This window comes from Thunnus maccoyii, chromosome 10 (assembly GCF_910596095.1).
Source record: "Thunnus maccoyii chromosome 10, fThuMac1.1, whole genome shotgun sequence".
NCBI lineage: Eukaryota > Metazoa > Chordata > Actinopteri > Scombriformes > Scombridae > Thunnus > Thunnus maccoyii.
In genome coordinates this window covers 10,099,678-10,112,279 of record NC_056542.1, presented here as the reverse complement: position 1 = coordinate 10,112,279, position 12,602 = coordinate 10,099,678, and the positions used below count along the sequence as shown (strand labels likewise).

Here is a 12,602-nt window from a genome sequence, read left to right as displayed (position 1 = left end):
TGAATGTTTGGCTCTGAAGGTTTCTGTAATCTATTTTCATGTGCTTTGATTACTTTTCCTGAGCATCTTTTTATCATTTTAGCCAAAATGACAGTCACTTTAAAGAATTAATTTGACATTTTTGGAAAAATTATGCTTATCTCTGTGTGTGTTTGGTAAATATAAGGCTTCAGCCAGAAGGTGGTTAGCTTAGTATAAAGACTGGAAACATGGGGAAACAACTAAACTAGCACCTCTAAAACTTACTTTTTAACACGTTATATCTTATTTATTTAATCTGTACAATAAACCAAAGTGTAAAAACGACAAGTTATGGTTTTAGATGGGGTTATATGCAGAGCCAGGCTAGCTGTTTCCACCTGTTTGCAGTCTTTATGCTAAGCTAAGATAATCAAATCGGTTGATAAAACATTGAACTACTGCTTAGAGCTCAAGATGTTAATAACAACATGGTTAGATTGTGAAATTACCATCTGTATAAATAGCTGGTCATGTTTTCCCCATCCCCTGACACAGTCATACCAGACCAGTCATTCCACTTTTGTTGGCCCTTCGCTGGTTCCTATCTGTGTAAACATGAGTATGAATAATTTTGGCAAGGAAATCCAACTGTGATAAGAACAACACTGCTGGAATGCACAGAGTCACGTTGAATAATTGGGGTCAACAGGGGGAAAACTGGCCGCTGATGTTTCTCATGAATGTGTCATGGATCAGTGCACTGTTCTTTACAGCTGCACGGAGAACAATACATCCCACGAACAACAATCTGAATTTATGAATCCGCTATTTTGTGTGTGTGCGTGTGTGTCACATCACTGAAGAGATGGTGATAAGATAATATTGAGCTGTCAGGCATCAACAGACAATCATTTCTATTTTATGGACTGTGTGAATTATGACGGACCGTTCTAACAGTCTTTTTCCAGCCATTATTCAGTTATTGTACACTTGTCAGTCCTCAGAGTCTGGCAATGCATCTGTAATGAGTTTCATTATTTAGAGAAATTTTTGATGGATATATTGCTGCAAAATTAATGAGAAAGTACCCACTCCAGTCTACACCATGACAGTTTACTAATATCACATTATTATGATTATTATGGATTTATTTATTTATTTAGTTTTCAACAATAGCAGCTTTGTGGAGTAACTGCCAGGTTACAGAGTAAAATCATTTTTTAATATTTTTGACCTTTTTCTTTCTAGATAGTTGGCTCCAGTTTGGTACTTTTGTGAAGATACTGACCCACAGTTTGTAGTAAAAGCCAACACATTCTAACCTTAATATTTGACATTTTTGCTTTTTAATTCTTTTGACTCATGCACATACAGTTTTGTTATCTTACCCAGCCCACACTGACTCATAAGACACTAAAAACACTGTTGCAGACAAGAACACAACTTCTTACATATAACAAAACATTGAAAACAAAGAACTTCTGTCCCAAACTGTTCAAATAAAATCAACCACAGAAAGGCTCTCGTCCTAAAATCTAACTCAAGCTTTTTATAATAAATGCAGAAGAACTCACCAGAAATAAAGGACATTTTACTCAAGCCGCGTTTCTATCACAGGAGCCTTTCCCCGGAGGACTAAGAACCTTTTGAGGATCTCAGTTCCTCTACTTGCATTAACACTGGAGGAACCAGGGTCTAAATGAAGTTCCAGGGAGATTGTTTTACCCCCCAAAGAGTCACTTCTCACTTTCCAAAAGTACAAGAACTTTGAGGGCGGGGTTTGCAGCACTGACCATTGCTTTGGTCAAACAGGCACTGCAGCTGCTTCAACTTGTGTACTGCCCCATTTATAAAACAAGGAGGTACACTAGTATGATAAGAGTAGTCCTTAAAGGTGCCCTGTAGAGTTTTCTTGTAAACAAACAAAAGATTTAGTGTTATTCACCAAAATGCACTGCATGTATCCTTGAGGTCTAACAAAAGTGCTGAATGCGTTTCCTTCCTATGAGTTTTAAATCCTGCGTTGTTTACATGCATGTTTACTAGCTTGCAGTCTTCTTCTTCCCTGCCTTTGTTAGCGCATTGCTGCATTTCTTGGCGCATTACAACCACCTGTAGATCATTGGAATAGTGTACGAGACAAACAAAACAAGGACCCACTCGTAAAAAAAAGTGCTACAAGAGGTCAGAAATTCCACTGGGTAACTTAACATCATTACAATAAAACATTAAATTAACTTAATCGTCAGTCTCACCTAATTGAATCAATTAAAGGTCTTCAGGACCATAAAACCTACTTGTTTCTATAGCTAATGTAACTGCACACACATATCTTTGAGAAAGTTCTGCTTTACATAAGCAGTAAGATTTTCTTTCTAAATAAGTTTTCTTTCCAGTTTGGTCCAACTTCAGAGGAGGCTCTGTGGCTTGCAGGTTCAGCCACATATGATGGATGTGCTTCTAATGCTCCTCCATCTCCTCTGTAGTCTGATAGGAGGCACATGAGGGCGCACGGTAGACTCCCATTATAATGGGAGCAGTGCTAATGAGCTTGTGACAGAAGGGATTTTGGCACAAATCTGGGCGAGGGAGCTGTTTGAGAAATGTTCTGCCCTCTTTTTTAATGCTTATACCAGAAGGATAAGGTGCACACATTCCAGTCTTTTGATGTATGTTTCATATATTGCCTACATTTGCAACTTTAGTAGACCTGCATGAGACTTCTTGTTTCATATAGGACAGGTGCATTTAGAGGGCAGGCATGATATTTCATCATTGTCTTCCCCACCTTGGGATATAGCCTCAGGGAGCTATAAGCTGTATCTACTATTCCTGTATCAGTTTTAAAGTTTTGGCAATAGTGAGGGCTTTTGTAGCTATAAATAGAGTGTCTTCCCTTTTTGATATATTTCAAAATATCAGCATAGAAAGGAGAAATAATCTTCGGATCTTTTGGCTGAACTCCCGAAGGCACATCTAAACTTCTGTGGCAGATGTTCGATTTGCTTTTTCCTCCCACATCTGATCTAACTCGTCCTCTATTTGACCTCTGCCTCTCTGGTCTAGTTTCCTCCATGTGGTCCAATGTAGCTCCACTGAGCACAGCAATAACACTGTTGGAGGTGAGAGGGTTCATTTCTTCTGTAGTGTGATGGGTGTACTGTGAAAGTTAATGTTGCCAGTGTAGGTGATAATGTATCCACAGGGTTATCTTTCACACACAAGCTGCACTTTCTGGATAAACACAAAGAAAACTGCAAGGAGCAAAAAAAAGAAGAAGGAAAAAAACAAAAAAGGTGATCCTTTGAAGTCACACAGTTGGATCCTCTGTGGCTCACAGCAAACTGAAACCACTGCATTAAACACCAAATCAGCAAAAAAACAAACAATGCAGAGGATTTAAGTTTGAGATCTACAACATACAATTCATGCACAGATTCTCCTGGAGTCAAACTGGAGCTGAATTCACCCAAAGTATTATAATGCAGGAAAGAAAAATGATACATAAATAGTTGAATTTCCTGATTATATATCCATAATTGCAGGTTTTGCATATTTTCATGTACTATATGCATTTTTGTACAAGTGCTATGTACTTAGATGTGCTGGTATTCTAAAAGTGACAAAGAAAATTATACAAAATATATTTTTCTGAACAATTTTGGGGGAAAGATCTGCATTTTTTTTTCTCTTGACAAGTGAACCATATTTGTAATTTACCTTTTCTACATACAATTAAGCCTAATTTCAATAACTGTTGTAAACAGTTAAAATAAATGCACATCATTCTAATGGCAAGTTCAGTGTCTAAGATCATATGGACTGAAGGCAACCAATTAATTTATTTTCAAACTTAAACTGTGTGTTTTTTTTCAGATTTAGTTAAGTGTTGAATCAGTGTGTGTTTTTGTTTTTTTTTTGGTCACATTATATGCAGGAATTCAATGCAGAGAGAGAGAGAGAGAGAGAGAGAGAGAGAGAGAGAGCTTACAAAATGATTATTTTATTAAATACACAGTCCAGCAGGAGGCAGTGGAAAGACATCGCTGGCACTTCAAGCTGAATATCCATTTTTAGATATGTTTCAACTAGCCAGCAAGCAGTTCACTCTTCACATTGTTCCACTGCAGTGTAAGGTCATACTGCTCACAGGACAGGAAGTTCCTCCCTCATAGTCCACTACATTTCCAGTTCTCCTCTCTGAGACCTCTTGAGTAACAGAAGTGTTTTTTTGTTGTTTTTTTTTTTTTTAGTGTTTGGGCCTTTTTTCAGATGGTGTCATCCAAATGTTCATGCAGCCTTTCTCCTCTGTTATTGTGCCTGTGTCTCCTGAAAAGAAACAAGTGTCCAATTTAAATCAAACAGCAGTGACAAACCATACACTGGCTCGAGTAAACATGACAATTGTTTTGTCAGCAGACACGGCCTGGCCTGTCACGCCTCATGTGTGTCACTTCTCATGTGGGAGGACGCTGGGTAGTATTTTGTTGTTTGCATTTTGTATCCACAGTTATTTTTTTTTCTGGCCTACAAGCAGTGTCTTATTTTCTCTCAGCGTATGGCTTTATCATCAGAATAGCCTGAAATGAGATTTGTGTTGTTGCCTGCCAGTATGTATGTGCTTTACTGTACCTCCACAGCAGAAAAGCCAGCACTCCTCCAAACAACAGCAGGAGAACCAGACACACTACAGCCGCCGTTGTCCCTCTGCTCTCTGTCTCACAAGGTGCTGTCAAGCAGGACAAAGACACCCGACGGAAGGGGGGAAAAAAAAAACAACCAAAGGTCATCTGACGTGGCTGAAAGGTTCACTGCAACAAGTCTGTACAGTCACCGAAGACTAAAGCAGCAACAGCTAACAGGATGTATCCTAAAATACGCCGTCTTTGGATCATCACGTCTCATGGCAGATACAAAGAACTGCATTTGTTTCGCCTGTTTAGCTGCAGTGGGAGCAGCAGTAGCAGTAGTGACGGTAGTGATTTATTGATTGTACTGTGGAAAATCCTTTATCACTGAAACACCGCCAGTGATACAATACACAGAACAAAGTGCAATCAGGACACGGCTCGGATCGACGCAAGGCATGCTATAACAAAGTCTGAGCTCTGAACTGACTTTAAATAAGATGTCAATGAGCTTAGATAGGTCAGTGGAGGACAGAGAATATAAATCATTTTATTAAGTAAAAGCAGCAACACTACAATTGGAAAATACTCCATTGCAAATGTACAAATTTTACTTGCATAAATGTACATCTCTACATTAATGCAGAAAATACTTACAAATGTACACAAGTATTATGGAAATGTTCTTAAAGAATCAAAGTTTAAAGTCCTCATTATGCACTTTCAGAGTGTTATATTATATAATGTATAATTGGATCAATATGACTGATGCATTAAGGTGTAATCAGCATGTATACTTTTGTAGCTGGTTGTGATGGAGTTAATTTTAAATCCTTACTGGGTAGTTTAATCAATTACAATAAATTATTTGCATGCACACTATTGGTTGAACATATTTTTTATATGTAAAATGTACAAAGTGTCTGTTAGATGAATATGAAGTAGAAAGAATACTGAAATTTTGTGGCCTAGAAGTAACACAAAATAGAAATACTTGTGTAAACAAAGTACCTCAAGATTGTACTTTCGTCACTTGGGGGAATTGTGGTAAGTTGTACACACAACATTGACATATCATCACCTTGAAAAAGTTGATATGGCAAATGTGTTAGGAAAAGGTACACATCCAGCAGACACATGTAACTCTTCTTTTAGCATAATTTTTGGTCTCCACCAACTTGTGAGTAGGGCTGCAAACAATTATTTTCATTATTAATTAATCTGTGGATTATTTTCTCGATTAATGAATTAGTTGTTTGATCTATAAAATGTCAGAAAATGGGTGAAAAATGTTGATTGCTGTTTCCAAAAAGCCAAGATGACATCCACAGATGTCGTCTTTTGTGCCAACCAACAGTCCACAACCCAAAGACATTCAGTTTACTATCATAGAGGACTAAAGAAACCATAAAATATCCACATTTAAAAGCTGGAACCAGAACATTTGAGGATTTTTTTTCTTAAAAAATTACTCAAAATGATTAATCAATCAAATAGTATGTAATCAACTATTAATCAAGTAATCATTGCAGCTCTTCTGGAAAAATATCTGGCTCTTTAGCTGTTAAATGCTCCACTATGTCACCAGGTAGCCGCTAACTCTGCCTTTCTGTAGCGGCTAGAGGTTTTTTGAGCTTTTTTGCTTTAAACAGCTGCCTGCACCTGGAAAGGATGCAATGAGTGAACCAAAACTGTGAAGTTGCTGTCCTGAATCCAAAACAATGAGCTTAAAGATACTAAAATGCTCTGTAGAGCTGAGGGAAAGTCGGGTGATAATTATCTGTAGGTTTGTCATTACAAGCGAGCCCTTAGCTCTATCATATTATTATCTAGGTCAACTTAGAGTAAGGTTTACTGCTGCACTTAGGTTACACATTAGAGCAGTGTTAATGGTTTCATGCAAAGGTACAGAGGAACACAGATGTAAGAGTCAACTCGAACCTGCAGTGTAGGTGGCAGAACTGTGGCTCCGCTTGTTGCTGACCATGCAGGTGAAGTGGCCACAAATGGGAGCCATGGTCACAAACAATGTTGTTCCATCTTTGGAGACCATTCCCACAGACTTGGTGATGGCAACCCTCTCATGGAGCCAGCTGAAGTGGGGGTCAGTCCCCCAGGCCTCGCCGCAAACCAGCAATGAGTGAGACACGTTGATGCTGACCGAGACGTGGTGCACTTCCTCTGGAAAGACAGACGAACAGAGGTGGGGATATGAGTGAAAAGAGGCGATAAGAACGGAGGTAAAAAACTCAGAGCCAAGCAGAAACAAGAGGAGATGATGGTGACATGTGAAGTGCTCAGCCGTGGGCATTTATCTGTTATAAAATAAGAATAATGGCGCATGGCTGTCCAAGAGGGTCTAAGACAAAGAATCATGAGGGACGTTTAACGCTGTCAAGAGAAACTGGCTCAGTTTCAGAGACAATAATGAGACCAGAGAGGCATAATGTAGGAGAATTGGATGATGGAAAACCCTGGAAGCTGAGAGAGCAGATGTAGAGAGGAGTGGAGCTGATGAATTGATAGTGTTGGAGCAGACAGATGAGAGTTAAAGCAAAGAAGCTTTGACGGAAAACTAGAGAGCTACGACGAGACCGGAATCATCTAGAAGCACAGAAACAAAGCCTTTAGGCAAATTTAATTTCACGTGTTTCATTATTAAATGAGACATCCACCATCAGAGAGAAACAATGCCTGCTGGTGTGAAATTAAAGCACATTCATTATACTGTGCTGTTAGTAATTGTTAGTGTTAACACTAGAAAGGCCAGAACATAGTCAGTTGATGAGTATTTGAAATATTTCTGCTTTTTATATCATTACTCTGAGATTTATCGAAGACCACATTTCTACAGAAACTGCCTCCATGAGATTTTCAAAATGTTGCAGGAAAACAGTATTTACACTTTGTTACTCTTGGCTGCCTCTAACAACCCCAACATCCACTGACCTTTCTAATGTATGACTTTTTCCTTGCCCATACATATTGTGGAGGACAGAATCATGTACAGTTCATGTGCTGCTCAAACCTCTTGACTGTTCTTGAAGTCCGAACTAAAAGGCAGCCTTCGTTAATTACTCCCCCAAACCCCTGGAATAGTCTGCCTGACGTTTTAAGGGACACTAAATCTGTTGACATTTTAAATCTTTTGCCTTATTTTTGCGATTAATGACTGTTTACTCCATAAAATGCCAAGAAATGAGGACAAATGGTAATTCCAATGTCACATAGCCTGACTCGTCTTCCCATATTTTATTTAGGCTGAAAAACAGTTTAAAAAAACAAAGGGATCCAAAGGGGTTATTGTTTCCAAGGTAAAGAAAATGCACCTTTTAAACCTCAACTTTTAAGCCTGAGCACTTTAAGGAATTACCCACTAGGTAATTCCTTAAAGTGCTCAGAAAAAAACTGCAAATTGTCACATTGGATAATCTGGCACTTTCAAATGTTGGCATTTGAATTTGATAAATTACATAAAGAGCAATTTAATATTCTGTTTTAGATTGAACAAATGCATTCAACACGACATTGCCTCACACTTTGGGGGCGGGGAGTACCAGGTAATGTCATAGATTTTTTCACATATTTGGGGCATCAAGAGCAGTGGTTCTCAAACTTTTTCACGTCAAGGACCCCTAAAGTGACACAAATTAGACCATGGATCCCCATCTGATAAGATCTTTTGTTTTTAGATGTTTTATTACAGAAAATGTATGAAGCCCATGACCAAAATAGTCATACATTATTATAATTATAGGGGAATTATAGTGAAAATAGGAATTATAGTGAAAATAAATTATTCCCCTTTTTGCTGGGGACCCCCTGGAACCCTCTCATGGACCCCTGCGGGTCCCCAGACCCCACTTGGAGAACCACTGATCTGGAGGACAAAATACTGGAAAGCAACTTCTGTTGTATACACTAGGATGTAGACTATAAAATGGGGACCAGGATAGTGATAGTGTGACTATGAACATTATGTACTAAGTCAAAAAAAGTGCATTTAGTGTTAAGTTAATCTACTTGATTAGTAAATTGCTGACCAATTTTATCAATTGATAAATCGATTAACTGCTTCAGTACTACTATAACGTGGACTAATAAACTTCACAATAAATTCCTTCACATGCTGTATATCATTGACCTACCATATTCCCTGACAATGCAGTGTGCAGTGGTCTTGGCTCCTGCGTGATCTGTCACAGTCACAGCGAACACGCCGCTGTCTGCTCTGCGGTATTCACTGATCTGAAGTGTCATCTCCTGCTGCTCCACGTTCACACGGACGCTTGGCCTTGTTACAGCACACTTGGGGCTTCCGCTAGGGCACGTAGCCAGTGTCTCTTTCTTGGGAGTTCCACTTTCGGGCTCCCGTTCCCAGGTTACCGTGGAGACCTCTTCCAGGGTTTCATACTCGATCCGGGCCCGGAGAACCAGACTGGAGCCGGGGATTACATAGACGGGCCCCTCATTGAGGATGTGCACTGACATACACTGGAGCCCACATGGCACTGAGGACAGAGATGGGGACATTTGTTATTGCATACTCATCACTGTCTGGTGCTTACATGCCTCATACAGTATGCATTTCTATTCAGCTGGACAGGATGAGTATTTTATATTCATCAGTTTTGACCTTTTGGCTTTTGAAAGGTTTTCATTGTTTGGGTAGAATGGAAAGCTAATAAAACAAACAATGGCATAATACTTTATCTCCGTCCTCAGCATGTACTTTATGAATATGTATGGCCAGTTTCCATCAAACAATGTCAAACAGATGATTTATAGCGCATGACAGCCATGCCTAATGTGATATCCATCAAACCACATCAATATCCTAAAATCTGTGTCAAAACTGCAGTGGACCTGGTAGGCCTCTGTGCATTTACCACAAGGAGTATTAATCATGTGTCTACACCGTGCTGTGGCTTGATAGGCAAAGGATGGAGGGGATGCAAATGATGCAAGTGTGGTAATTAACGCAAAATGCAATTTAAGGAAAACCCCAGTTCCTTTACATTGGCATCCAGGTTCATCTAAATGTTGCTGTGATCTTTCTTTGTGTCTTCAGAGAATACAAATATGCAACTGTCTTATGGAGTGGGGCTGTTTTTCTGTATTGTATTTTTGTTTTCCTCCTGTAGTTTTCAAGCATGTTTTTTTTTTTTTTTTACCCAAAAATCATTAAGACTGTGGTTACAACAAAAAAATAAAAAAAATCCTTACTCAAGAGAAGCAGTGGGGCAACTCTCCAGCACAGGAAATACTGTAGATCCATAACACCTGCTGATGTAGACAGAGAACAGAGAGAGGAATTTGTCCATGACCTCAGCAACAGCACACTATTTCCTCTGTACTCATGCAGCAGGGATGCCACTGCAGTAGGAATAATAACACCACCTCCAGAGAAAATGTGAAATTAAAATGAAAGCAAAACCAATTAAACCAACATGTCCCTCCTATAAAAAATGTAATCCAAATGTTTAGGGTATTCTTTTTTTTTTTTTTTTTTTTCTTAATTTATTTGTGAAGTATCCAAAGAACAACAGTATTGGCAGCGCAGACTGCACTAGAATTCGAAATTGGAACAAAACAGGGACGGGGTCTGTTGCCAAAACTAAAATGAACCCCCTCAAGCACAGCTGCTACAACAAAACACAGAGGAAATGCTGATAGCAGTGCAGGAACATAACCCAACCTGCATGCATTAAATATAACCTGGAATTCCCTTTGCAGTCTACCTTGAAGTCGTCCACATCAAAAAACCCCCAGAGCGGAATTCACCTACCTTTTGCAAAGTTGAGACAAACAATAAAGCCGAGACAGAGCTCTTCCACTCTGTTTTACTTTCCCAGAGGTTAAGGTGCAGCGCAATTCACTCTGCAAGCTGATTTATGGCCCAAAGTAAAACAATATAAACGTTTGCCATTGCATTGTAAGAAACAATCTAGTTAATGATGACAGTACCAGATCCGCAGCCGTTACTGCAGCACTAGACTGACATGAAACAGAAGGACAGCTAAATGTGTGAGGACTTTCTCCTCTGTCTGGCCTTTTTCTCTTCTCTTCAGGTCTAGTCAGTGAGTCACGTAGGCGTCACCTTGTTTTCAAGCGTCCAGTTTCCTCCTCCCCGCCCCGACTTCCCCTCTTTCCTGTACAGTAAAGGCTTCTTTCTGCTTTGTGCTTTAAATAAGTGAACTTTCCATTGTTAAATCAGTGCTCTTTATCCCGGACACTCCCCCCTCCCCTCCACACATACACACACACACACACACACACACACACACACACACACACACACACACACACACACACACACACACACACACACACACACTCCCTTTCTCTGACCTGTGTCCAAGCACATGCTCCCACAACAATGCAGCATGTTCGATTTTGATTTTCACACCACTGTTGTTGCACTGTTGGTAAACAGAGATAAAATGCAATGGTATTCTTTTGAAGGGAAACTAGTGACAATGTTGGAATTCTGTCTTATGAAATGGGCTTTGTACTGCAGGCTTCTTATCCAGCACAAACACTATTCGCCCTGCAGACACAATATATTGTCTTGGCTTTGGATTGTAAAAAAGGAGTAATACATGAATTACTCCATTCTTTTTTTTTTTTTTTTTCCCCCAATAATTGTCTCCTACATGCAAAACCTTCAAGCACGTAACGGGGAAAACCAGCCATTTAATTCCCATTCCCCAGGGAAAGTTCTGTGAAATTGAACAGAAAACCCTCACAGTCGGCTACATAGACAATGAGACAAATTAAGTTCATATTCAAGCCTTTTCTAACATGTAAAACTCTAAATTTAAACCTCACTTAGTTGAAAGAAATCTTGTCAGAACAGCTACTAAATAGACCTTGAGATGAGATTGTTTTGTCAACCACACACCTCTTGTACGCTACCAGAGCAGTGAAACATAATGACATCACTTATTCAGGGGCTAGCTCTGCAGTTGCTCACTACAGAAAAAGCATCCTGGGGCACCGATATAACGAGTGATTCAAAACTGATTATAAATCCATTTGTATTTTCACAGAGTTTATGAATAATCAGGGGATTCACAGCTGTGGCTCGCACTGAGTTCTTTATCTGCAGAGGAGTGCTATTATCTGGAATTAACCAGCGGGTGGCACTAATACATCAGCCGAAAAAGCATGGACGCTTTGCCTTCTGCCTTAGCCTCTGTTTCTTCAGCAGACATCATCAAATGCTTCTGGCTCCATATGCAAAATCCTTTATGTATATTGGTTTTGGTTCACATTAATCCATATCATTGCATATGTGAACAAATTAAGCGAAGAATAGACTGTATAAAGATATTATTACCTCCATATAATTTTATCAACTGCTTCACCAGATCATTGCTGCCATGTAACGTAGCAACATCATGAATGTCAAATGGGAAACCATTCTGAAAAAATAAAATGTGTATGTGTGTATATCGTCTCTGGAAAGTGATATTGTCTCTGCATAACTGCTGTCAGTGTGTTTATATATATGAGTTTCATAAGAGTGAAAACACTTCCCCAAGGAAAAAGGTAGTATAGTGGTGGAAACTAAGTACTGTGCTTAAATGGAAATGGAAAATTGTACTTTTTTTATTCCACTAAATTTAGGTTGCAATATCAGAAAAGTTCTTGCACACCATCAAGTCTTAGTGACAGGTGCGTAGGATCAAAAACTCTTGACTTGGAAAGGAAATAATCTATCCATCACTTGTTCTCACTTTATTAACCACGTTTTGGTTCTCAGACCTTCATCAGGCATAATTCATAAGGATGAAGGTCATCATGACATCTGTTAAATAAGTGAGTACAAGAGTGCAGCATTCAGGCCTGTACTGGTTTTTCCCTTTAATTTATCACCCGTCTATATATATATGTTATCATTGAACTTGACCAATAGTGACTTACCCACACGGTATCGGTCTATTGAAAATACTGGGCTGCTGGCCCTTTAAGAGAACAGGTGTGTCCCTGTCAGGTAATAGTGGATAA

At 39.2% G+C, this 12,602-nt stretch overlaps 1 protein-coding gene across 3 annotated transcripts; it reads right to left on the bottom strand.

Moving 5' to 3' along the window:
• Nucleotides 1-3,948: 3,948 nt before the first annotated feature.
• On the bottom strand, nucleotides 3,949-10,716 carry si:dkeyp-97a10.2. 3 transcript variants are annotated; one of them, XM_042424521.1, is made up of 6 exons: nucleotides 10,690-10,716; nucleotides 9,816-9,872; nucleotides 8,738-9,100; nucleotides 6,531-6,770; nucleotides 4,594-4,690; nucleotides 3,949-4,290 (listed from the first exon to the last, which is right to left on the bottom strand). In XM_042424521.1, the coding sequence occupies exons 2-6, from the start codon at nucleotides 9,865-9,867 to the stop codon at nucleotides 4,230-4,232; spliced, it is 813 nt and encodes a 270-aa protein (XP_042280455.1). In that variant the 5' UTR covers nucleotides 9,868-9,872; nucleotides 10,690-10,716; the 3' UTR covers nucleotides 3,949-4,229. The 3 variants fall into 3 exon arrangements, with proteins under 3 accessions (XP_042280455.1, XP_042280453.1, XP_042280454.1); XM_042424519.1 differs by lacking the exon at nucleotides 10,690-10,716 and adding an exon at nucleotides 10,378-10,662 and having other exon boundaries at nucleotides 9,816-9,875; XM_042424520.1 differs by lacking the exon at nucleotides 10,690-10,716 and adding an exon at nucleotides 10,378-10,662.
• Nucleotides 10,717-12,602: the final 1,886 nt, after the last annotated feature.